The sequence below is a fragment of the Hemicordylus capensis genome, chromosome 3 (assembly GCF_027244095.1).
Source record: "Hemicordylus capensis ecotype Gifberg chromosome 3, rHemCap1.1.pri, whole genome shotgun sequence".
In the NCBI taxonomy this organism is placed as follows: domain Eukaryota; kingdom Metazoa; phylum Chordata; class Lepidosauria; order Squamata; family Cordylidae; genus Hemicordylus; species Hemicordylus capensis.
Window position 1 is genome coordinate 194628280 of NC_069659.1, and position 27700 is coordinate 194655979.

General features: G+C 45.0%; 1 protein-coding gene across 4 annotated transcripts in view; it reads left to right on the forward strand.

Annotated features, from left to right (window-relative positions):
• The first annotated feature begins 220 nt into the window (after positions 1-220).
• The window catches only part of PDLIM1 (PDZ and LIM domain 1), a 52662-nt gene continuing 25182 nt past the window's right edge, over positions 221-27700 (forward strand). The window contains exons 1-2 of one of the 4 annotated variants that reach the window (XM_053308566.1): positions 221-486; positions 16313-16464. In XM_053308566.1, coding sequence (XP_053164541.1) covers positions 388-486; positions 16313-16464 — 251 coding nt within the window. In that variant the 5' untranslated portion in view covers positions 221-387. The remainder of the gene's footprint in view (positions 487-16312; positions 16465-27700) is intronic. The other 3 variants (XM_053308564.1, XM_053308567.1, XM_053308565.1) reach the window with 3 other exon arrangements.

Sequence of the window (27700 nt, forward strand, 5' to 3'; positions counted from 1 at the left end):
GCAATGACCCATAGGCTGGAACTACAAAGAATATTTAAAAAGGGCTCTTGCTTTTGAGGAACGTTGAAGGGATACATATGCAGAAAGAGCGGGAGACAGATGGACAAGGTGAGCTGCCAGGACATGCTTGTGCACGGGAGTGACGACATGGAAAGAGCAGGTTGACATTTTGCCCGGGAGCCTCCACTGCGCCTCAGAGCAGACTCACTCGACCACCTCGCTCGCTGTCCCGGGGGAGGGATCGCCCGCCTCGGAGGACCCTGATTGGCAGCGGGGCGGTGTCGGAACTCCCGCCCCGGGGCGGAGCAGAGCGGAGCAGCCCAGCCGCGCCTCGCCGTCCCTGCCTGCAGGCTTACTCCGACACCACCGGCGGCGGCCAGAAGCAGCATGGGCAGCACCCACCGCATCACCATCCAGGGCCCGGGGCCGTGGGGCTTCCGCCTGGTGGGGGGCACGGACTTCGACCAGCCGCTCACCATCTCCAGGGTAAGGGAGCCCGGCATCTCTTCGCAAGGCTAGAAAAGTGCCCGGCGGAGGAGCGCGCCTCTGAGCAGGTCGAGAGGGAGTGTGCTGCTCCCCTTGGCGGCGGAGGAGCGAAGCCATCGCTCCCGGCGGACCTGCCTGGGGTTGGGTTAGGGAGCCTGGCTCTGTCAGTTTTGAAGCCCGGTGCCTCCTTCTTTAGCAATGAGGCACTGGAGCAGGCGGGGTCAGGCGGGCTGGCTGAGTCACCTCACCGTGGTGGGTTCTTGCAGGCAGCCACCACAGCGAAACTCCTCCGCCTGGAATTGGGGGCCAGGAGGACTTCCAGTTCCCAGGGAACAACATCTTCCATAGAGGAGGCTTGAGCCCCGGCCCCTTTCCTTTCCCTCTTAGACACCTGCAGGAGCCTCTAGCACAGGAAGGAATACAAGAAGAACCATTCTGGATCAGACCGAGGGTCCGTCTGCTTGAGAATTAGGTTTAGCCGTAGGTATCCTCCAGCCAGATGCCTCTGGGAAGCCTGGGATTGGGGCATCCCCCCCACCTTTACTTCACCCAATAACTGTTCCTTCGAGGCACACTACCTCTAAGTCTGGAGGTCGCTCGATTTAGTTTAACATCCCAAGGAGGGAGTGCGCCTTTTAAGACGATGTCTGGTGTGTCCATGCATCCTCTAAAAACAAACAGAAACAAAGTGTGGCTTCTTTAAGTGGGTGACAGCCCCACTGGCAATCATTGCATGTGCTGGGATCCAGGAGACACCACTTTAGCCTCATCCAGATGTTATAAAATCGCCTTACTATAGTAGCCATGTACAATAAGGATGTGCACAAACCAAGGTTTGATGGGGGAGGGGGGAGTAGCAAGAGGGATCTTTAAAAAGGAGGAGAGCAGGTCCTGCCCCATAAACCGCGTGTAGGTTCTTGTGGGGGAGTGCTGTTGCAGCAGGAAGCTGCATGGGGCAGTGGAGAGCAGGTTAGGACCTGATCCCTTCCTTTTAAAAGATTCCTCTTGCCACTCCCCCGGGTCGCGGCAGCGCTGAACCTGTGCACGAGTCGAGTGCACACCCCTACTCACAATAGCAGAAACACCCTCCATCAGGCTTCAGGCTTTTCCCTCTCTGGACAAGTCCCGCTGTTACTGTGAGTGGCAGTGGAAGGGCGTGCTGCTGATTGACACGGCAGGGGCAGAATTTCCTCCCTCTTCTCAAAGTGGGAACCTCAAGGTGGCTAACAAACAACAGATTAAAAACAAAATAATAAAAATTAAATAAACAGTAAAATTTTGCAGCATAAAAACAAGCAGAAAAGGCATTATCCAAAGAATATACAAATAAGGAAGAGGCAACTAATCAATACCCAAGGCAAAGATAAACAAGTCTTTGTAGACATTGAAATGTCAATAACAAGGGGGCAGATGAGCTTCCTAGTCTTAGAATTTGTAAAGTGTGGGTGACACCGAGAAGGCACTGCCCACTTACCCAGAAATTGTAAAGTGTGAGTGACACCCACTGAGAAGGCACTGTCCACTTACCCAGCAATCACATGTCTGAAAGTTTTGGGACATGGCGAAACAATATTTTCTATCTGATGAAGAAACATAATTCTGCCCCCATATTAGCCCTTACATCTAAAATGTTCTTGGCACTTAATCTTTAAGTAAATGATCTTGTTTAGATTCCTTGAATGTGTACAGAGAAAGGCAAACAAAGCCATGAATTTCACTATGTTCCCCCTAGGAAGACCAAGAGTGGATAGGATAGAGATCTTCAAATATTGAAAGGGCTGTTACATAGAAGAAAGAACAGATTTGTTCTCTCTTCCTTCTGAAGGCAGGCCTGGGTTAAAATGTCAAGGAATCATATTTAGACTAGACTTTAGAAAGAATTTCCCAGCGGTAAGAGCAACTGTTAGACAGTGGAATACCCTGCCTCTTGCAGTGGTAGGCTCTCCTTCACTGGAAGTTTTCAAACAGAGGTTGGACACCCATATGTTGAAGATTCTGTAGCAGTTTCCTGCACTGAGAAGGAGGTTGGACTAGAAGACCTCCAAGATCCCTTCCAGCTCTAAAATTCTATGCTTCTATTTCCTTTTCCTTCAGAGCTTTAGAACATAAGAATAGCCCTGCTGGAGTTTAACCATAACTTGTATTCAGGTAGTGATGGTCATAACTAGGAACTAGTCATATCATGCCCTCAACTGGTCTGATTCCTTGGAGAGATTACTGTGTCTTCCAAAAAGCAAAAAAACAGTCAGGTCTTGGTCATTTACTAGGGATGTCCACGAACCTTTTCCGGCTCGAGGGTTCAATGGTGGGGGGCTGGTGGCTTTAAGGGCGGGAGAGGATGCACTCCCCCCCCCGCATTTCCCCCACTGACAAACGTTTCCCTAAAAGCTTGTCAGGGCAGCAGCTTACCTCCCTGATGTCCCACTCTGACGTTATCTGGAAGTAACCATAAGTAGTTGTTGCGACTGCACACGTTGCGTTCATGTGCATGCCACACTTGTGCGTGCGCACATCACACTCACGTTGGGTGAGCAGTCGCAGCTACTACTTCCGGTTACTTCCGGATAACATTGGAGCAGGGTGGCAGGGAAGTACGCTGCCGCCCCGACGGGCTTTTAGGGAAATGTGCGACTGTGGGGGAAATGCAACGGGGGTGGGAGTGCATCCTCCCCCACCCTTAAATCCCCCCCGCCATTGAACTGGCTCCAGCCGGTTCCATGAATATCCCTATAATCTACCACTGACATGCAGCTCCTGCCCATTTAGCACTTTAGAATTCATTAAAGCAGGTTGTTCTCTTCATTCTGCTACAGTTTTAAGAGGACCAGTTTACAGCCTTTTGCCATCCCACTAGGGGTAGACATAGAGATTGTTCCTTTGTGTTAAATCTGGTTTGTGTGTGTGTTATACCTAGAGGTCATTTATGCTGGCCTTGGGCTGAAATAAACAATACTACTACTAGAGGTCATTCACAAAATTGAAAACTGTGTTTTATCCAGGTTTGGGAGCTGTGTGCGCTCCCAATTTTTGGTTGTGTGGAAGCAAGGCAAGAGAAAAACCTGGCTAGAAGTGATTGTGTGGAAGCAAGGTAGGAGGAAAAGCTACCCAGGTTTCCCTCCTACCTTGCTTCCACACAATCACTTCTGCCTAGGTTTTCCTTCTACCTTGCTTCCATACAACCAAAAATTGGGAGCGCACACAGCTCTCAAACCCGGGTAGAACATAGTTTTTTATTGTGTGAATGACCTAGTTTAGATTGTTTTGTTAAACCTTGAAAATGTTTTCCCTTTTATTGAACTTCTTGCTGAAAGCCAAAGTTAGTTCTAGGGCAAGCGAGTGTCATTACGACACAACTGATGATTTCCAGAGATGAGATTGTTATTTCTTTAGCTCTCACAGTTCCTCAGAACTACCCTTTTCTTGTGTTTAGTATCCTTACTATATAATGTATATTTGTATTGACATTGAGATGTATATATCAGGTGGTATAAAAATATTATAGATAGATAGATAGTTATGGCATTTTTGTTATTATATAGTTCTGTTCTTTGAGGTAATTATGTTGGCTGATTTTGCCCTGTGATCATTGATACTTTTGTTTACAAATGTGCAATATTTTTACTCTTTTCATTATTTTTCCCCCTACTCTTCACTTGATGTTCAGGGTGGTTGTATTATCATGTACAGGTCATGTATTGTCATTCTACAATCCTTGTCTTCTTGGTTCCATGTAATATTCTAATTTTCTGAGATTGTGGATTTGGGGTTTTCATGAGCTGTACGCCATGATCATCACAATTATAACAAATTAAGGCTTGACTTATCTTGCTTTGCATGTAATGCGTCTGTCTCATATATCAGTTTCACCTTTTAATTTGCATTACTGAAATTAATGGACTTTTGCACGATATTCTAATTTTCCGAGTTTCACCTGTATTTTAGTCAGCCACACAGAACTCTTTTGCAACTCTGTACCCCAAGAAGAATGCCATCTGGCCTGTCTTTTTACTTGCATGATGAAGTGCATAAAAGCATAGAGAGGCTTTTTAAAGAGCGGCACTACTGTGACTTCTTACATCTTGATTGATTGATTGATTAATTAATTAATTTTATATCCCTCTCTTCCTCCAAGGAGCCCAAAGTGGTGTACTACATACTTGAGTTTCTCCTCACAACAACCCTGTGAAGTAGGTTAGGCTGAGAGAGAAGTGACTGGCCCAGACTCACCCAGCATGTATTTGGCTGAATTTAGGATTTTTAAAAATTTTTAGGAAGCGTTAATAGGAGCCAATGTCTCTCTTTGATTTCATGGGAACTCTCTATCTCTTAATTTGCACATGTACGTACCAAATGGGCTCATCAGAGAAAGTCTTTCTGCTGTGGAAGATCTTGCAGGCCTCCTCTAGGCACACTAAAGAAAAAAGGTTAAGAAGAAATGCTTTGAGTTCAGTGACACAGGGTACCTAATTTTCTCTGCAATGGGTGTGTCCTTGCATCTGTCTGTATCTGCTCCCGGCTTTTAACATGAATCTGCCCTAAGAAAAGGACTTGTGTCCTGTGTGAGACTTTTTATTGAAATATGTAGATCATCTTGGTGAACACCCAACACAAAACCATCTGAAAGGATAATCGAGAGCCAGTGTCGGGTTGATCTGATGAACCTGGATGCAAGTCCTAGGTCAATGATATTTCTTAGAGCCAAACTACATGATACATTTAAATGTCACAATAGTGTTAGTGTTAGTGTGTGTGTGTTTACATAAGAGCTGCAGGGTCTGATCTTGACTGTGGCATGGGGGAAGGGAAGATTTAACCTCTACCCCACCATGGTCCAAATATGGGCCAGCTCCCAGAGCTGCTATTTGCTCCAGGAAGGAAGTTTTCATTGACACTGTTTTTTATCCTGTGGTGGAAGTGGTAACCCTAAAAGACAATTAATGCAGCCAGAAGTAGTGAATAGCGTCTGTAGGACACATGAGATATATAAATTAGAAAGCAGTCCTTATAAAGCCTTCTTGTGTGGAATGTCCCTCCCTGTGTAAGCTAGGATTGTATCAAAATACAGGGGCTTTTTTTTTTTTTGACCAGCAGAAAAATCAAACTTGCAGTCAGACCTACTGTAGAATTTGTAAAACGAGGTAGAGATTAGATACAGGAAAGGGGTATTTTTTGCATAGGGTGTTGCTGGAATGCGTTGCTGTCTGCCAAAACACTGGGTGCGGCTTGTGAAACAAAGTCTGGGTAAACTGGTGAGAGAGAATTATTGCAGCTAGAAGCTATACGTTCAGGTAAATGCAGGGGTAGGGCTGGGAAGCAGCTTCTTAAAGATCTGCCTTCCTTAACTTGGAGGTGGGGAACCTCCAAGGTCAGAATGAATTGCCTTGAGTACAGGCTGTGGTCCTTGGTGGGGAGAGTGTCACCGTTTTTAGCTAATTCAGCTTTCTCTGTTTATGAATTCAAGCCCTGCTTACTTAGAGGTGTCATGTTGTACAAAGCTGGTGGAATTTGCTGACAAAAGTAGGTGTGGCTTATGCAAAATGGAGGTGGGCATAACTATTTTGCTTATGGCACTGACAAAGAAGCAAGATTGGCCTGAGGCAAGAGTGTGTTGTCCACCCTCTAGAATTATAGAAAGCAACTTGTTTCCTAAGCTGCTATTTACCTTAAGGGGCAGAGCTTAAAGTTATTATTATAATTATTATTATTAATTAAATAATATTATTAATATTGTTATTATAATTATTTAGGTTGCATCCTGGTTAAAACGTTAATCAAGATCAGCGGGCCCCACCAAGCTGATTGTGGGTACACAGATTTTCAGGGCAATCCCAGGCAAATGGCTCTGGTTAACTAGCATAGATAACTATTTATCTGTGCTGGTTAACCATAGCGGTTTGGCCAGGATAGCCCAGAAAATCTATATCCCCACAATCAGCTTTGTGGGGCCCACTGCTCCTGATTGTGAGAACGCAGCCTTTGAAATCCTTTCTGCATCAACTTGTCTGATGTGGAATCTCTGCACAGATGATACCTGTTTTGTCACTTGGGGCAAACAGGAGCTGGTGAGGGGGATTTCAACCTGGAAAATGGAATGGGAGAAACTTAGTCTGGGAAAGGATTAACACCCCTTATGTTTCAGGGCCCCTCATTGCTGCTTTGATGTTAGAAAACCTACAGGTGATCGTGTTCTCGGAGCTCCCAAATCATGTCTAGTTTGGTCTTAGTTGCTTAATGTCTCTGTCACCTGTCTGTGTGTAGTGGGCCAAAATAACATGCTACCATGGCCGTTTTTTGCCTCTTGGACTTTCTGAGATTACTGATGGCAGGGACTTGCTCAACCCCTCCATGGGGCTTTCAAACTTTCTACTGTCAGGGCAGCCTTTCTGCAGCAACTTGTATAGTGAGGAACATCTGCCAGGGGACCCTTCCTTAGGCGTTTCCATGAACCCCAAGGTTCCTTCCAACAGTTTCAGAGTCATAGCTATAGCTCATTTTTTTTTTCTTTTATATGATTGCATTTATATTCTGCCTTTCTTCCATCATAGATCTCAGGGCAGCACACATAGGGTTCCCAGGTGGTCCCTCATCCAGGCACTGCTCAGACCTAGACTTGGTTAGCTTCAGCAGGCAAGATCATTTCTGTGACACAGAGGGACTTAAGCCACAAAACTCTCCCTGTGAACTTTTTGGAGAATTCATGAGGAGGTGAGAGTATTTTGCTCATAAGCTACAGGCACATTTGGCAGCTGCTGCTTATCAGTGTATTGGAATCTGCAATGGTGGCACCAAGGTCCATTGTTTAATTGTTTGTCCATTTTTACTGTGTCCATGGTTCTGATTTCTGATCAGTTGCACCTGAATGCTAACAATCATTTCACTATATAGCTGGAGAATATGCCATGACTGGCTTCCCATATGGCATATGTATTGTGATGAGCTGACAAGCAGTGACCACATGGTCTATAGCCATTCCGGGTGTATAAGGTCATTGAGTTTCTGATGTCTTTAAGTCAAAGCTGACCTGAAATATTAGCCGGCATTATCTTCGGCTACTTTAGAGGTGCTTGAGGAGGCTTGGAGGCAATTTTTTGTGCGAGAGGATGACACTTTTGAAATGTTCTAGGGTTAGGAGGCAGCTTACCAGTGGTGGCGGCAGTGACATGTTATTTGTTTTACAGAAAATGTCACACCTCTGTGGGTGGTGACAGCTGTGTTTGAAACATTGCCAGTTTTCCAAGTGGTCGACTCCTGCCAGCCATCATCTTTGCTTTCCTGGAATGCACTAGAAATGATCACAACATATCCAGTATTGGCAAGTGTCATTCCCAGTGCGTTCCAAGTAATTTCCCTCCTCAAACTAATGAAAGCCCTCCCCGCATCTTTCCCTGTGAAGGGATGATGGAAATGGTTTTGGATCAACCTCTTTTTGCTTACATACTGTGCCAGTTGTGGAGCAACTATTGTAATGGCCACCAAGAGCCCAATCCTGCCAGAGACCCCATAGGTTTTTGTCTTCCATGCCCATTATTGGAAAGGAAAATCCTTGTATGAATCTTCTAATGGTTTTGATCTGCACTGCTCCAGCTACAGACTTTTGCTGAGAAAAGAAGTCTGTTTTACTTGACATTTTATAAATGGAGATTGGGGAAATCATCGCAGAAGAGCTGGGACCAGGCTACAAATTTTATGGTAAGATGGCCCCAGGAGTATCCCAAGAGAGCTGTTTTTAGTCCATGTGAATCGGGAAAAATCTAAATATGTTTAAATATATTGATTACATAATTATAGTTATAATGTGGCACCATATTATTAAGTGCTTAAATATTTCTAAGCTTTTTACAAAAAGTAATTTACCATCTAACAGATATGATGCTAAAGGAAAAATCATCAGAAGAAAGATGAAAAATAATCACATTTCAGCATATATCCATAATGTCACATAATGGAAGTCAGATAATGGGTGACATTGAGGATTCAATAAATGGTTTTGAGGGTGGAGGAGAACCAAGTATCAGTTTGTCCCAGCCAGACTAGTAGAGGAACCTCACATGACTGTTGATGGTTTTATGGTTTGTTTTGAAGGGGAAATCATAGTAGCTGTAGCTTTTCTAGTTACTGCTGAGATGTTCAGTTGCATGCAACTCTTCAAGATGCAGAAGCCCTCTCAGGATGTGAGCAATTTAATTTACCAGGGGAACTTTTTTTTAAAAAGGGATTTACTCCCCACCCTCTCCTTTCTCCACAATATGGATCAAGAGATGAGACCATAGCTCAGTGGAAGAGCATCTGCTTTGCATGGAGAAGGTCCCAGGTTCACTCTCCAGCAATGCCAGGGGTTTTTCCCAGCACATGGCTCTATGCCTCAGGGTATCTGAAGAGCGAATCTGAATCTGAATCTGAATCTGCTTCGCAGCAGATTGGACGCATTTTAATTTGTGGGATTAGGTGGACCATTCGCATAGCCATCAGCACCTCCTTCGCATAGCCATCAGCACCTCCATCAACACCCTTGGAGAAAGCAGCAGCCCTAGAGTTTTTTTCAAAAGCTGCTGGAAATAGATTTTTTTACCCCAGATATAACCCGGGCAGAATTTGCAGCTTCCCTTCAGAGAAAAACAAAGCCCTATCTGTCCTGGTCCCTGATAGCCCGCAGGGAGGACGGGTTAAATCCAGCGACTATGTGGACTGGCACACTCCAATTAGGAGTGGATTCGGGGAAAGCCCTGTCCATAAAACCTCCAGGTAGAGCTGGAAAAGACTCCTGCCTGAAATCTTAGCCACTTCCAGTCAAAATAGACAATACTGAGTTAGATGGACCAATGGTCTGACTCTGTATAAGGCAGTGTCCCATATATCTATATCTATCCCACAGCACAAGAGGGATTGAGAACAAAATTGTCCAAGTTGGCTTTTGGGACCAAGCTACGTGTTGCATAACAGATTTTACTGCCACTTTTTTCGTGAGCAATTTAACCCTTCCCCACCATTTTCCTCATCTAGTTTAAAGAAATGTGGTCATATGAACGTTCCTGTGAGGAGAATAAAGCATGCTGTTTCTGCAGGATATGGTGTATTGACAGCTCAACTAACCATTAGGATTTCTTCAAAGAAACGTGTTAACATGCCATTGTATCTGACAAAGTAGGCTCTGACCCATGAAAACGTATGCGATAGTAAACGTGTTAGCCTTTAACGTTTTATAGGACTCTTTGTAAAGCATACTTTGGCTGCCTTCCCAACCACAAAATGAGCGAACATTAAAATATTGCTCAATTTAGCACAAGCATACCAAGCTGAAACTTAAATTGTTTCCAGAGGAGCCTCTGAATATATTCCCGCTTTGAGCAAGGCAGACTTGCAAAAGCCAATTTAAGAAGATCATTGCTGGAGGGTATGGTCAGAACATCTAGTATTATATAGTCAGTGAGCCAGGCCCACACATTTTGGGCATCCTTACCATCTCAGGGTGAATGCTCATTGTGATTTTTGGCTATTTCTGCCCCCCTAGAGATAGAAAATAGGTTGCACTTAACAGCTTTCTCTGTGTTATGGCTCCTTCTTTATCACTACCGCCAAAGGAATAGGCAGGGATGTCCTTAGAGAGCCTTGGTGGGGTGTGCTGCCTGCGGCAAATCAGCCAGAGAAGAGCCCCATTCCCGTAAATTTTAGTGGCAGGAACAAGAGCTCAGGTAGTTGCCCTGCCCTAAGGACAGCCCTGGGAATAGGGTAAAATTACACAGAGGAAAGGCTTACGGTCAGAGTTAGGGTAACAGTGAACAAATTGTTGTACTCTCTCCATGGAATAATCTTTGGAGGATCTTGCTATCAATTTTCATTTTCATTCCTCTGATGTCGATACAGTTTTATAGTAGTTTTTGTGTTTTAAATTTTTTTTAAAGCTTCTAAAACACCATTGCACATTTGCTGCTGCAGGACTGATGGCCCAGAGTATGCAAACATGATAGCACACTAAAAGCTGAAGAGTCTTGCAATGCTATTACCTGTTTTCCATTTCTAAGAGTGTAGATCTTGCCAAAAAATCATAGTGAGCATTTCCCCCCCAGATGGTGCTGAGCACCCCAGCTGGCTGATGTGTGATTAGACTCATAAGCCACACCTAGCATCCTCTCTACTCTTTCTTGTACCCATCCTCCTCCCCTTAATCCCCCAACCCTGAATTTTAATGGAGGCCCTCAAGAATGCTGAAACAAAAGTTATTTTTCTTTGATCACTGGTTGTACTTTGCATGTATTTATTTGCTCTTCTCCACTCAGGCTATGGGTCAAACTGGATGTTCATGTAAATCCTGTTGCTTACAAGTGGAAGCACCTCTTATTTAACAAACAACACATACACACACAAAACAAAAAACAAAACAAAACAACAGCCTTGGGGGCCCCTGAAAAAAATTTAGGATTCATTTTGGATGGGGGGAAATATGTGCAAGCGATGAATCCTTAGATTTCAGTGCAATTTTAAAAAACTACTGTAACTGCTGTCTCTCAGATGTAATCAGGTGTCTCTCAGATTTGGCCAGAATATACCCCTCACCAGATTCTTCATGCCAAATATCATACTGATATAAGAAATTGTCTTGAATTTATGAATAATAGAATATTCATGCTTTTAATGATAGAATGCTTAAAAATTAGTGGGTTGGACTAGTACTTTCTACTAGTACTACCACCTACTAGTACTTTCCCCTTATACAAACAGAAGCATTCCATTTGTGCAGGTGATGATTTTTGCCAATTCCTTCTTTCGTTTACAGTCTGCTGTGTCCCCAGAAAATGTATCTCTGAAGGTTGGGGAGCCCTAGGGAGCAAATTTTGTGGTGGTAGGCAACCAAGACACCTAATGTCACAGAGGGGAAGTAACTTGCCGAGGGAGCAAGAGATTGCTGGTTTGAATGCCTTCTAGTATGTTCTCCAAACTATGGAAAACACCTATATCGGGCAGCAGCGATACAGGAAGATGCTGAAAATAAAACCACATGGCTCTGTGGTTGCCAGAAGTCAACACCGGCTCGACGGCACAACTTTACTTTTAGGCAACAGAGGGAAAGCATGGGTTCAGCAAAAATTGCCCTTTCCCCTTGTGTGTGTTGGAGATGCAGCTCCTGATGGCATAGACTCCTAGCACCAGCAACCCTATTGACCACCAGGGGCATTAGGAGTAGAGACAGCCAGTAAGGGCATTCCCTCCCTTACCATGCTTTCTCTCCTCTGATCCCCCTTTGTTAGACTGATAGTCTCAGGTTTCATTCTCTCACCTGGAGAGAGAGAGAGAGAGAGAGAGAGAGAGAATTACATCTTCTCCCTTCCCCACTTCCTGAATGTAGCAACCAGTTAGGCTTGTAGGCTTGTTTTCCCCCCTGATGTTTTTCCTAAATAAACTACTTTTTTAGAACTTTAACTCCAAGTCTCCAGACAATATTAATTAGCAGTACTCTCCTTAGCTATGCACTTCAGCTGCAGCTGGAGTAGATAAACAAATCTCCCCTCCAAGCTCTCTAACAGAGAACTGTGAATGGGACTTCTTTTGTTTGTGAAAGTACTAGCTGGAATCCAACCCAATAAAAATAGTGATGCTATTCCCACAGAATCATTATATTCTTGACTGCTTGTTCCTTTTTGTGCTCTCTGCTCTCTGTTTTGCAGAACATCCTGGTTGCTACCTTCTGTGTGGGATAGTGGTAAATTAAAGGTAGTCTTCGGTTTAATGACAATGGTTTCAGTGCCAATATCAAATTCATATGTATTCTGTTATAGGAACATAGGAAGCTGCCATATACTGAGTCAGATCATAGGTCCATCTAGCTCAGCATTGTCTTCACAGACTGGGAGCGGCTCCTTCAAGGTTGCAGGCAGGAGTCTCTCTCAGCCCTATCTTGGAGATGCCAGGGAGGGAACCTGGAACCTTCTGCATGCAAAGCAGATGCTCTTCCCAAGTGGCCCCATATCTTACGTGCTCACATGTAGTCTCCCATTTAAATGCAAACTAGAGTAGACCCTGCTTAGCAAAGGGGACAATTCATGCTTGCTCCCACAAGACCAGCTCTCATCCCATATATATCTGGACTAATGAGCTTGCAGATTGGTAAGCCCCAGGTATCTGTAATGAAAGATTCTTTTGACATGTAAGGCAGGTAATAGCCATGTAACACTGAGTTTCACAGAATACTGCTGTTATCCATTATTGAGATAAGATTATGCGGCTGTTCACACGAGCATGTGAACCACTGGGATCGCACCTGAACCCTGTGGCTACACGGCAGCAAACCCACCTAACTAGCCACCCTCTTAAATGAGGTTAAGGGAGCATGTGATCCCTTAACCTCATTTTATTGATTGTGTGTCAAGGAAGGCCTGCTTGCAGCTGTGGTGGGCACACTTGGGGTGGGGAAGATCCCCATAATGCACCGTGCACTTGAGTGGAGCATTATTGGTGCTCTGCGGGTGGGCTGATGTGTGACGGGGCATCCCAGCACCTGGACCCCCAGAGCTGCCAGGCGAGCTATGGGCGATCCGCTCGCCCAGGAACAGCCAGGAGATCATCTGCAGGGAGGATCAGCGAAACCCGCTCTCCCCGCATACCTCCACGCAGACCTTCTCTGATCATGAGAAGAGCTCCTATGTTTTAGTATAGACTCCGCACCCTGCCAGATGTATTATGATAATATAATTACATGGCATTTATATAGTATATTTTAAGTGTTCAAAGCATTTAATGTGATTATTGCATTAACAGATGATTGTAATTTGAATAGAGTAAAATAAGAGGCATAGTGCATAAGAGGCATGATACAAGAAAGAAATTCTTTCTAAGGTTGTGTCACAAAGTTTTATTGTTACCTTGCTGGACAGATAGGCCACACCCTGCCTCTAGTTTCTGAGGCTCCAGCAGCCACAGCTCATGCTTCCAAGCTTTCTTCTGTTACATGTATTAGGATAGAATAAAGATAGAGGCTTTCATATAATGGCCAAAATGGTCAGAATTTCATAAAGGCTGGATTCTGAACCAACAATTCTGTGTTGTAACCTGTAACTATGAAATCAGGTTTCATATCACATGTTCTAAACTTCTGGCTATCTTTTTAATGAACATAGCTCATTAATATACACAGTACTACTACTAACTTTAAGTTGTTTAGGGTTGGTTCAGCTCTAAACTCAGCTCTCAGCAAATAAATGTGTGTTTCTTAACTGCTGCCTCCCTCTGCTTTTTCATTCGCTATTAAAGGGCAAATTGGGAAACGCTAAAAATGCACCAGTGCTGGATTTTCTTCAGCTGCAGGTTAGGGCAATTTTTCCAGAGGACAATTTATTTGTGATAACTTTCACATTACTGGCTGACATCCTTACAAAGCATGCATACTTTGAGCCCTTGTGGGCAAGCAGTGCTAATCCTTGCACTACTTCCCCAGTCCTCTAGCATGTACAGTACTGCAGAAGAGAGCTTAATTGTTCAGCCCACTCCCCCATGCTCTGGAACTGCTTTTCTAGGCCGTTGGTGGTAGTGAAGAAAAGGTGCATTCCTGTTTACAGGGTAGCAGGTGGAGTGTGGCAATAGTATGATGATGGGAAGTGTGTGTGCTGATACAGGGGTCAAAGAACTCTCCAGATAGAGGCTATCCTTCCATCTGGTTCATTTCCCAGCTGGATGGAGAATGGCTACCATACGGGCGCACGATGGACTCAGGATGCTTCTGTTGAATGTCAAGTCAGGCAATAAAACATATTTAGCCGTCTAGAACTTAATCCTTGGTGAATGAACTAACCTGGTATGTATCACCAAGATTTGTTTAGCTGAAGCAGGAGGAATTGCTCTCTCCCAGCTCGTCCCATCAGGTTTTGGATTATTATAAAAGCCTCATCTACAGGGACAAGGCAGTGGATGTGCGATAGTCTATCATGAGTCCAATCCCCTATTGAGGTGTTCTTTCAGCAGTCACCAAAATCTGAGTGTCTGTTGCTGAGATTGGGTGCTTGAGACAGGATTGGGATTATGTTGATGTGCAGAAGCTGTCCAATAGTTTCCTTGCCTGGGCTAATCAGACAGATTGCTGGCATGGTATTGGTTCTCCCCAGGCTTTTAGTGCTGGAGGAGTTCAATGTCCACACCAAGGATTTCGTGGCCACCATGACAACCATGGGCCTGTCTCAGATTATATCAGCATTCACTCATATTGCAGGATACAATCTGAATCTGATATTTATAGCTGGACAGGGAGATGGTGATCTGGTTGTGGAGGAGATTAACATCAATTTTTTGTCAAGTTCAGGTCACTTCCTGATAGGTTTTAGACTTATTGGTACTCCTAACTTCCCCAAGGGTGAGGAAGATCTGCCCCTGGAGACTTAGGAGTCCAGAAGGATTTCTGATGAGGGGGATTTTCCTGCCAATATGGTTGGTGGCTATACCATCTGGTCAACCACTGGAATGAGGAAATGACCAAGACCATCAATATAATTGCTTCTGAACGGTGTCTTGACATGGAGCTACAGGCAATAAATGGCGAACAAGACGACTAGAGCATCAGTGGAAACACATACTGAGTCTGACTAAACACAAGTTAGAACCTTATAATGGGCCTACTTTGTGGTGATTAAGGCAGTGAAATGCGTTCAGTTTGTTGCCACTGTTGTGCCTATGAAAAGCCAGCTAGTGGAGCTGTTTCAGGAAGATTGCAACTTATTGAATGCTCCTTAGAATCTTAGTGAGCTCTCCATAACCCAATTTGTGGAGTGTCCGCAGACTAAATCTCTCACATCCAGCATGACATGGACTTTAGAGTAGCAGTAGCAAATGAGATGACACTTGTTTCTGTCTGTTTAGTGTTTTCTCTTTTCAGCCTCTTCATCCTGATGATGTGGACAGGATACCTGAATTCTTCCAAATGCATGTTTCACTCTTGCCCTTCAAAATAATAAAAGCTGCTGTGGGTTAGGGAGATGTATTGTTCAAATTTTCTTGATGCCCTAAATAGATTGTGATCTGATTTGGCATGTTATTTGACTTATATATTTAGTAATAGCAAAAACAAAAAACCCTTCCATATTACCCTCCTGTTCAAAAATCAATAAATTTTCTTACACACTTCCTAGAGATAATCATCTGGAAAATATTAATTCCAAAATTCCAGACATGCCTAATATTGTATTGACATCCATTCTTTGTTACTAATGTATCTCATTAAACAGTTAATTTTTAGAAATAGAAAATTGTCTAAAGCAAAAGTATGGGAAGATTTCTGGAAAATCTTCAACCCCACATCTCTGCTGCATACAAGCTTGAGAGAATTTGACAAATTGCTTATCAAAAGATGGTCAATTTGATTTTATATTAGAATAATACATTTAATGAGGTATTTGACACATGTCTTGTGTTAAATAATATAACTTTTTTTAGTACTGCCAGAAAAAACAACACCACCTGTATTGCAGATGAGTTACTTGCACTTCTTATGTTCAGTGGTGGATTAACGGAGAGGCAGAGTCGGCATTTGCTCTTCCTCAAACTTTGCCACCCCCTCTCTATGGGCAGCAGCTGCTGCAGCAAGGGTGGAGTGGACGAGGAGAAAGTCCCCCCCCCGCCTTTTACCTTATTTTTAAAAAGGCAAACCTTTTTTGTTTAAGGTAAAAGGGCGGTAAAAAGCTTAATCCATCCCTATGTTTGCATTCTTACTGGGGCTGCAGGTTGTGTGCAAGCTTTCATTTCCCTTGTAAAAGCAAAGCAGGACCATTATGAAAAGAGACTAGTTTGCTGAAAATTTGGAGGACCTTGTTGAACTTTTGTTACAATTTCCATTAATCTCTCCTTTCAGGTGACACCAGGAAGCAAAGCTGCAATTGCCAATATATGCATAGGAGATGTGATCATGGCAATTGATGGGGAGAACACTGAAAGCATGACCCACCTAGAAGCACAGAACAAAATCAAGGGCTGCATAGATGACATAACTCTGACAGTGAGCAGGTAAAGTTGATTCCTTGATTGAAGGAATGATGTAATGATTCCTGTATGTTCCATTGCAGATTGATTTTGAAAGAAACTTATTTGGCAATTCCCTTGGTCTTTTCTTAAACACTCCTTTCTTTTAACTTTAAGGGTAATGCTATTTTAAAGAAAAGGTGGTTTGTTTTCTTCAAAGAAAAAGCGGGCAAGGGGGCCCCCGAGAAGCCCCCTTGTCATTCGAGTGAAAAGCTTGGGTTATCTCTGATTGTGGCTAGTGTTTTTGGAGAAATGGTCTGTGAGTTCTCTTGTTCTACTCCTGTCATCAGTTCGAGCTCTGTTGGGTGCTCAAAATGCTTTAGATAGAACAACTGTAAACTGAACTGCTGTAAGAATAAAATATGCAATTTTTTTCAGCACCAAAACTTTAGCTCTTGATCTTTTATTTCTTGGTCGGTTTGGTGTATGACTTGAAAGTGAAGCTGCCCTTTTCTTTGAGAGAATTCTATCCCTAGAAAAACTAATTGGGTAGGTTCTCTGGTGAGTTTCAGAAGTCTGGTGAGGTCCTTCTGTTTGTGAGACAGCTTTGGAGGCATAATCTTGGATCTTCGTGTGATGTGGCTTATTTTAGTCTATGGACATAAGAACAGCCCTGCTGGATCAGGCCCAAGGCCCATCCAGTCCAGCATCCTGTTTCACACAGTGGCCCACCAGATGCCCCTGAGAAGCCCACAGGCTAGAGCTGAGGGCATGCCCTCTCTCTTGCTATTGCTCCCATGTAACTGGTATTTAGAGGCTGGAGGTGGCCTATAGCCCCTGGCTAGTGGTTGTTTTTCTTGTGTTTAAATTGTAGTTCTGTATTGATAGTTTTAATATTGTTTTGCTGTAATGAGACACTTTGAGACATTTTTGCCAAAGGGAATGGAGGGTAGAAATTCTATTATGTGACTGAAAGGTAGTCTTTTGACATGTTGGCAAACTGCAAACTTAACAAAACTGTTTCAGTAATCATTGTTGATTCAAAGCATGTAAAACCACTACAACCAGATCTCTCTAGACCCATCTAATCAATTTTATTTGTCAGGTCTCTAGCATTAAATGCCTTGGAATATTGTGCTGTAATAGCAGGGCTGTGGATACGGCAAAACAAACAAAAAGTCCAGAGCTTATGTTGAGGATTCAGATGTTGCAATAAACCATAGTTTAGTGTTTCTGTAATAAGCCTTAGGGTTGTGTGCTCCTCATTTGCTGCTTCCATTCCTGGTTTAAACCCAGTTGCTGAGATTTGTTGTTGGATCCAAACTGGGCAGATCCCAGCTTGTTCTAACTGCAGTTTATGAGCAAGCCAGGATATTATCCATCATGTCCCTTTGGGTTTACCTTTATGATAGCTGTTTGCAGTGGTGTGGGTTTTCTGAAAAATTATGAATCAGACAATTTTCCACTGTCTGAAGCATGTTGTGATCTGATTTGGCATGTTTGTTTGACTTATAGGTTTAGTATACAAAACTTTTTAAAAATCTCCCCATGTTAATTTTGTGTGTTGTATAAATATTTCAAACACTTTCCTAATAGCTACAAGTATTTGAACTGAAATATTTGATTGGGAGGAAAATATCTTGTAATTTCAGCTAATTGATTCTAGTCTTGCCATCAGGAGCATGTCTGCTCATTTGTTTATGCAACAGCACTTCAGATATTTGAAGAAGGCTGCCCTGTAGGGTTTTGCTGTTCAAAAGGCTTAGCCAAGCCTAGAACGAGGGGCACATTTCTGGTAAAGGAAATGCCTATAGCATTGTGTGGCGGTAAATATTGACACAATCCCATAGCTTCCTGTACTGGTGTTTGCTTGAAGAAAGGCAACAACCCTGCAGTATTATGGTTGAGAAGGCCATCTTAATGTGTACTACTCTAGGAAAGGATTGAGTTGAGAGAAACCAATGTGGCTTTTCTGCTCTTTAGTGGAAGAAATTGATTCCTGTGGCTAATGTGTAGTCTTAAAGGAAAGGGGCACTAAGGGGCGGGGTCAATGTGGCCTGCTGAATGTGCTTTTTGAAAGACCATGCTGACTTCATTTGATCGGTGACATCTTGGTTACCATAGCAGAGCTCAGGAAGAAAAAGACATTAAAGCCTAGTTTTCACTGAGGTAGCAAACCTGTGTCTGGAGTGCAGCACTGCAGACTGCATAAGGAAATACACACCAAAAAAATCCCTCCTCTGACATGAAAAACTGGCTTGCTGAAGATACATCTAGGCTAAAAACCTGTTCCCTGCTATCTAGACTTCTATGTGTAGAGCTTTTTATTTTTTATTTTTTAAATGGAGAAGCATTGTAGTTGGAATGCTTCAGTTCTTCTTCATGGTGGGGTGGGGATCCTTCCTTGCACATAGAAAACTAGATGTTGGGGGATGTTATTTTGTCCTAGCTTCCTCCTTGACCTGACAATTTCTATTTGTAGAGCTTGTTCATTTTTGTTGAATAGAGGAACATTCAATAATGTAAGACCCCTCACCTAAATGCTGAAGTTGTAAGCACATATGCCTAAGACCACAGTGAGGTCTTAGTCAGCCCTGCTAACTGGGCAAAGAGGCACCTTTTAACATGGTGATTCTTTTTATTTATCAGGGGGAGAGTAACTGGCCCTATCCACCCCCAGCACAGTACCTCCAGTGACTATTGCTGGTGTCTATCCTATGGTTTCATTTTAGACTGTGAGCCCTTTGAGGACAGAAATAATTCCCTTGCCTCTCCCCGTCTCTGAGAAGGGACTCTGGTAGTGGCGGCTCCATTTTTTCACACAATAGCCAGGAGATACTCAGTTTCTTCTTTCCCTTTCCTGGAAGAGAAACTCAGCAGCACTCAAAAGCCTACTCCCCTGTCTGCCATCTTGAATTGGGGTGGATGACATAATCACAAACTATGCTTGGTGTCAACTGTACCAAATTTGTTCCAAATCAGTTCCCACTTGTGCCTCAAATGTTCATGCGCCCCCCACCTTGAATCGGGGTATATGACATCATCACAAACTACGCTGTTTAAGTGTCCCTATGTGTCCCTACAATTTTACCCAATTTGGTTCATAATGCTCCAGGCATTGCAAGGTTGATATAGGGACACACACAATATGCCGGCTGATCTCATAAGCGAGAGAGAAGGAACTACAGCTGTATTATTTGTGAATTCTTTAGTAATGGCTACAAGAAGTGTTAGCTACAACATCTGTTCTTCCTAACTGTCTTCCCAAGGCTCTGGATTTAAGACTGTAAATCTTACAAGTTTCAAACATAATTTACTGTTGCAGAATCATTGCCAAGAAGCAGAGATGACTCTGTATTCACTTGATTCAGCTGCATAGAACAAAACTCAAAAGTCCAGCCAAAAAATTAAACAACAAAAAAGGCACCTCTTATGACATTTTAATTAGAGACTAAGCAATTTTCAGCTTTCTCTGTCATGTCAATGTAGCCAGTGGCAAACAGTATTTTGCTCTCCCTCTTTCGAGTGAGTTCAGTACAAGGAACTCAGAACAGAGGGAAACGTATGTACTTTAGGAATGCTATGAATTCTGTTGACTCATTCCAGTCCTGTCATTTTTCTGAGAATTTCCTTGGCTCTGGGAAGAGTCTGGTTGTCCAACCCAGTCTGGCATGCTGTGTATGTGTGTCTGTCTATATATGGGCATTCAAGCAGACTGACTGGTCCTAGAAATATAATTAGATAGTAAAAAAAAAACCTGCTGGTTGAAGACCAGAGTTAAGAGACACACTTTCCCTTGGTTTTTGAGGCTCAACTCAAGATCAGGAGGATGGAGTGCATGGCACCAGCAAAGATGCCCCACAGTGTGTCCATGTGGGTGCATCAAAGGCAATCTGTAAGTGAGTGCCATTTCTAGTGTATGTGCTTTTTATTTATGTCCTGGACAGCACACAGTATTAGGGTCCTCTTATTTGCTAGGCTCCTACAGTGACAATTAAAGTTGCCACTGCCTACTCTTTTTATCTCTTGTCATAAATGCCTGCCTCGTTTAAGTAAAGGAAACATTTTGCTGCAGCTGCTCACAAGATAAATGGAAATTTCACCCCTACAGACCAAGGGGCAATTTTTTTTAGCCATTTTGTCTCCATATTTGGGTAACGTCTAGCATGCATGGAAAGTGATCTTGCCCTTTCCATTTGTATCCACAGATAAGCCAGCCTGTAAATATAACACTACTGATTTAAAGTGTGTGTGTGTGTGTGTGTGTGTGTGTGTATAAATGGATTAAAGTGCCATAGGCAGTCTCCTTCAGAGAAAAGCAACTTGCCATGACCACCAAACTTGCCATACAAAGTGCCTCTTCATTAGGATGGACGTATCCGAAGAATGAAAATGGGTTTTAAGTGCTATGTGGAAGAGGACATTAAATTAAATTTATTTATTTATTGCATTTACTGTATTTACTCAAATAGAAGATTCTGAGTTTTAGACAATCCCCCTTAAAAATATGGGTTAAATATTGGTTATACTATTTACTCAAAAGGAAATTAACCTTTAGCCAAGGGCACGAGCACACCCTTAACTTGGCTGCCAGGATTATGTGTGTGCTCAGGCTGTTTGCAGCCCGAGCACACACAGAGATGTGCACCTAGAGCACCCATCTCCTGGGGGATTTCTCCCAGTATTACAGTACCACTACTATTACAGTAGTGCTGAGGAATAGAAGATTTGGCATTGGCAGCTCAGCAGGCCATTGCAGGGGAAGGGAGACCAGAAATTTAATGGCTGTTCTCCTTTCGGCTGTTCTCCCAGGCCCCGGTGAGTAGTACCAACCACCCTCAGGACCTGACCTTGCTCCTTTGCAATGCCTGATCAGTTCAAAATAAGACCAAACTCTGCTGGATATGGAGTTCCAGTGCATTGACCTTTTGCACCAACTATCCTATCACTAGGGGCATTGGGAGCAAACGTAGCTAGTGAGGGTCTCCTTACCTGTCCCTGCTTACTTCTGCTCTGTGACCTCTGCTTCACACCTCAGGTACTTCCTGTAGTGAGTCAGTCTTCTTCCTTTCCTCCTAGAGAGAAGATGGAAACATCTCTCTCTTTCCCTGCCTATTCATTATGTAGCTGATAGGAGGTCTTTCCTGTCTCAAATAAACTTCACCAATAAATCAGTTTAGTTTAGACTCTACAGTGACCTCCATGCATGTTACTTAAATAGCTGCAACAACTAAACTCTGCACTCTGTAACTGGAATGGTAGCTTCCTTGGTGTTTTGCTAAATAATCATAAACCCCAACAAAATAATCCATGATTTGAACATGGATGAGGGATCTGACTTGGCTTGTATGACTGAGACCTGGTTGGGGGAGGCTAGTGGCCTAGTATGGGCTCGGCTCCTCCCCTGCTGGGTACTCTGTGGTGGAGCAGGTTAGGGGCAGGGGGTGGGGTGGAGTGGCTGTAATCAATCGGAATAACATCCCCCTGACTATAATCCCTGTGAGAAAACTGGACCGTATTGAATGTGTGCATCTTGGGCTGGGGATTCAGGATAGACTGGGGATTCTGTTGGTGTACTGAGCACCCAGCTACCCAATGGAGACCCTAACGGAGCTGACAGAGCTGGTCACGGAATTGGTGTTGGAGTCACCCAGGCTTTTTGCTTTCACTTCAGGGCTGGCTTGTCTGGTGCAGCTCAGGAGTTCATAGCAGCCATGACAACTGTTGGCCTATCCCAATTGGTCATGGGGCCAAAACACACTGCCAGTAACACTCTTGATTTGGTCTTTTGTTCAGATCAGGGAGGTGTTCCATGGGTGGAGGCTCCCAGAGTGCCTCCGTTATCATGGACAGACCATCAACTGATTAAAGTTGGTTTCATGGCCACAACCCACCTCTTCAGTGGTGCAGAACCCATTAGGATGATCCACCCAAGAAGACTATTGGCTCCTGTAGGTTTCCAAGAGGCCTTGGAGGGTTTTAGAGTTTGTTCTGCCAGTGATTCTATTGATGCCCTGGTGGGGACCTGGAATAGGGAGCTTACCAGGGCAGTGGACACAATTGGTCCTGTTCCGCTTCGAAATAGGCTCCATGGTACACTGAACAGCTACGGGAGCTGAAGTGGCAAGGGAGAAGACTAAAGCATACGTGGAGGAAGACTCGACTTGAATCTGACAAGGCATGATATAAAGTCCATTTGAAGGCTTATTCTGTGGCAATACATGCAGTGAAGAAGCAATTCTTTTCTGCGTGTATTGCATCTGCAAGTTCGTATCCAGTGGAATTGTTCAGAGTTCTGAGGGGATTAGCTCAGGTTCCCTTCTCTCTGAACTTAGAGATGGATTCTTCATCATCCCACTGTGATGCTTTTAACAACATTTTTGCAGATAAAATCTCTCACATTCGAGCCAACTTGAACTCCATGGTTATGGCAGGGTCAGTTGCAGAGGTGTCCAGTAATTCCTCTGGCTCTGTTCAAATGGATCAGTTTCAATTTTTGACTCCTGAGGATGTGGACAAGCTCCTTGGAAGTGTTCAGCCTACCACTTTCTTTTGGACCCATGCCCAACGTGGCTTATAACATCTAGCAGAGAAGCTGTTAGAGATGGCCTAGTTGACATCATAAATGCCTCGCTGAAGGAGGGCAGGACACATGTTTGAAGGAGGCAATTGTGAGACCGTTACTTAAGAAGCATGCCCTGTAGACCTCAGTGATGGATAATTATAGGCCAGTCTCCAACCTCCCCTAGGTGAGCAAGGTAATTGAGAGGGTAGTGGTTGATCAATTCCAGGCCGTTTTGGAAGATACTGATTATCTAGATCCATTTCAAACTGGCTTTAGAGCGGGCTATGAGGTGGAGACAGCCTGATGGATGATCTCTACCAAAGAATGGATGGAGGGAGTGTGACTCTGTTGGTTCTTTTGGATCTCTCTGTGGTTTCCGAAACCATCGACCATGGTATCCTTCTGGATCATCTGGGGGATTTGGGAATAGGTGGTACTGTTTTGCAGCGGCTCCATTCCTATCTCTCTGGTAGATTTCAGATGGTGTCGCTTGGAAATAGCTGCTCTCTGAAACGAGAGCTATTGTATGGTGTCCCTCAGGGCTCCATCCTGTCTCCGATGCTTTTTAACATCTACATGAAACCGCTGGGTGTGATCAACTGGACGTTTGGAGCAGGGTGTTATCAATGTGCTCATGATGCCCAAATATATATTTCTCCATGACATCTTCATCAAGGACATGACATCTCCATGACATCTTCATAACACCCCTAAATGCCTGTCTACAGGCAGTAATGGATTGGATGAGGTATAATACATTGAAACTGAATCCAAGCAAGATGGAGGTACTCATAGTAAGGGGTCATACTACGAGGGACGTGTTAGATATTCTGAATAGGATTGCACTCCCCCTAAAGGATCAGGTACATAGCTTAGGAATGTTTCTGGACCCAGGCCTCACTCTGGTTTCTCAGGTTGAGGCTATGGCCAGGAGCGTCTTTGATTGATACGACAACTGCATCTGTTCCTTGAAGATAATGATCTCAGAACTGTGGTGCACTCTGGTAACCTCTAGGCTTGACTTCTGCAGTGCGCTCTAGGTGGGGCTTAGGGATGTGCACGGTCTGGAGAAGTCCGGACCGGCACCGAAGGGGGGCCTTGTTTTTAGGGCGGGGAGGGCTTGCTTAGCCCTCCCGCCTCCTTGCCCCCGCCAGCGCCCGTATTGTACAGTATAGGGGCGCTGGAAACCAGCCGCCCCCCCCCCGCCGCCGCGGCGAAATAACCCCTAAAACCAGCCAGTCCTCCCTCCCTCCCAGCTAGCTGCCCGCCCGCCCACCCACCCACCCAGTCGCTCACCCGGTCGCTGGATAAAAAGCGAGAGGAGCTCCGGCACAGAGCTCCTCTCGCTTGGAAGGCCTCCAGCAGAATAGTGGCTTGCGCGCGTGTGCATGCGTGCGCCGCAAACCACGCCGTTCTCCGGAGGCCCGGTCTACCCGCCGGGAAAGGGCCGGGTAGACCAGGCCTCCGATCGCTGGGTAGACCGGGCCTCCGATCGCTGGGTAGACCGGGCCTCCGGCGATCGGAGGCCCGGTCTACCCAGCGATCGGAGGCCCGGTCTACCCGCCGGGAAAGGGCCGGGTAGACCGGGCCTCTGATCGCTGGGTAGACCGGGCCTCCGGCGATCGGAGGCCCGGTCTACCCGCCGGGAAAGGGCCGGGTAGACCGGGCCTCCGATCGCTGGGTAGACCGGGCCTCCGGCGATCGGAGGCCCGGTCTACCCAGCGATCGGAGGCCCGGTCTACCCGGCCCTTTCCCGGCGGGTAGACCGGGCCTCCGATCGCTGGGTAGACCGGGCCACCGATCGCCGGAGGCCCGGTCTACCCAGCGATCGGAGGCCCGGTCTACCCGGCCCTTTCCCGGCGGGTAGACCGGGCCTCCGGAGAACGGCGTGGTTTGCGGTGCGCGCATGCGCGCGCGCGCGCGCAAGTCACCATTCTGCTGGAGGCCTTCCAAGCGAGAGGAGCTCTGTGCCGGAGCTCCTCTTGCTTTTTATCCAGCGACCGGGTGAGCGACTGGGTGGGTGGGCGGGCGGGCAGCTAGCTGGGAGGGAGGGAGGGCTGGCTGGTTTTAGGGGTTATTTCGCCGCGGCGGCAGCGGCGGGGGGGGGGGCGGCTGGTTTCCAGCGCCCCTATACTGTTCAATACGGGCGCTGGCGGGGGCAAGGAGGCGGGAGGGCTAAGCAAGCCCTCCCCGCCCTTAAAGACATACCCCCCACCCGGACCCGAACCAGGCAGGGCCGGACCGGTCCGGCAGTTCGGCCATTCTTTGGAATGGCTGCCGGACCGGTTCGGGCACACAACTAGTGGGGCTGCCTTTGTATGTAGTTCGGAAGCTTCAGCTGGTCCAAAATGCAACGGCTAGATTGATTTCCGGGGCTTCTTGGAGAGACTGTACTATGCCTGTGTTAAAACAATTGCATTGGCTTCTGAGGTTTCTGAGTGAAATACAAAGTGCTGGTGATTACCTTTAAATGATAATGGCTTAGGACGGGTTACCTGGGAGAGTGCCTTCTTCTGCATGATCCCCACTGCACATTAATGTCATTGAGAGAGGTCAGTCTCCATCAGTATTCCCTCTAAGGCATGCCACCCAGAACAAAATATTGCCACTCAGAACAAAATTCATTCCGCACACAGTTGAAAAAAATTAGAGAGAACATTGGTCTCCGTGTGCTGCTAGCTCGTCTGGCAGTGACTTGGGAACGGACCTTCTCTGTAGTTCAGGGGTGGGGAACCTTGGCCCTCCAGCTGTTTTTGAACTACAACTCCCATCATCCCCAGCCACAATTATTGTGGCTGGGGATGGTGGGAGTTGTAGTTCAAAAACAGCTGGAGGGCCAAGGTTCCCCACCCCTGCTGCAGTTGCTGCTAGGCTGTGGAATGCGCTCCCCATAGACAGTCATAGTTTAACATCTTTACCAGCCTTTAAAAGAGCTGTGGAGACACTTTTTTTTTAGCCAGGCTTTTAGTAATCTTTGAATGTTTTGAATTTTTTTAACAGCTTGTTTTATTTTGTTTTTGTTGTGTTTCTTTTTGTAAACTGCCTAGAACCTTTGGAATCAGGCAATATATACAATAAATAAATAAATAAAATGATGCAGTGTGCTTGTCACACAGTGCATTGTGGGATATCTGGAGGCTGGGAAGCATTGTCCCTGCCTCGGGAGACCCACTTGGCACAACGTGGATTGTCTGGGAGTGCACTCCATGCTACATTTTTTTAAATCATCTGGGGGGAAGGTAGATTAAACCCTACCTCCCCCCACCCACCTAGAGCACCCATCTCCTGGGGGATTCCCCCAATGCACCTCACTCAGCGTATGGTGCATTGTGGGATATCTGGAGGCTGGGATGCATCATCCCGGTCTCTGGAGATTCGCACTGCTTGGCACAGCGTGGATTGTCTGGGAGTACACTCCACACTCCAGGCAACATTTCCTTTATTGTCTGGCAGGAAGGGAGGTGAAACCCTGCCCCCCTTGCCTCCCGGCATCTGCTGGCCAGGTTGTGTGGATATCCTTAAAGTATGTTTGATACAGTGATCCTGCCTTGGAAATTAGTTTTAGTAGGCGCTAGAGGTGCTGTTCTAGGATTTCTACTAAAACAGCCCTTCTCTGTTTGGGTTTGTAGCATGTCAGCCATCTAACTTCTGCAAGTATTGAGCGCTCTTTAATTCTAGTGACATAGCTGGGAACTACAGCTGTTTTATTCTTTTTGAAATGCACCTGTTTATATTTTAGCAAGCTAACTTTAGTCTGCAAAATTTGGAATGCTGGTCTTTAAATGGAAGCTGAGAGCCCACTTAATGCTTTGCTTATTCATCTGCCATGAGCAAGAGCCTGGGACCCTTAGTTCCCCCCTCTGTGGAACGCTTTGCTTTGTCAGTTCTGTTTCAAATGCAGAAGCATCATTTGCCAGTAGTTGGGGCCCAATTACATTACCGCAACAGTGCATATGTAACATTTCCAGTTGCTTAACCATGGCTAAACGATTGGGAGAATGCTGTGGACTTGCCCCTCTCCTGAGCAAATTTCCCCCTTTCTTTCCCTTATCAGCATTAACTATGATGTATTTTGTGAACATCTGGGGAATCTCTGGCTTGCATGTGTCTTGTTGAAGAGGAAGGACATCTCTTTCACAGCAAATGTTTTCTTGCAGAAGGAATTCTGCCCTTATAGACCGTCATGTTCAGTGACCATCTTTGGATAGGTATTCATGGTGAAGCAAAAATACAGTTGCATATCTGGTGGAGCAAACATTTATTTGCATGGATCAGGGTACTGCTACTGTAGTTTAGTGTATAGGAGTGCAGGCTGCCAACATGATAACACTTCAACATCCTCTCCTGTTACATAGAGGTGGACCATCTCTCTGATTTTTCTGAGGAATCAGGTTCAGCGATTTTGAGCCAGTGTGATAAAGTGCTTAGACTAGAATTTTGGATACCCAGGTTCAAATCCCCATTCAGCCATGAAACTTCCTGGTGGACCCTGGCTTGTTGTGGAGATAAACATAACTATGTACACTGCTCTGGGCTCCTTGGAGGAAGAGTGGAATATAAATGTAAATAAATTACCAGCACCAATGATCGAATAGAGCCAGATCCCGATTATTACCACTTTGCAAAGCACTTTGTGGGTAAAATCATTTGCATCTCCTCTAGGTGAGGTGCCACTGTTGTTTCAGACTCTGTTTCAGTTTGTCAGTAGGGTACTAT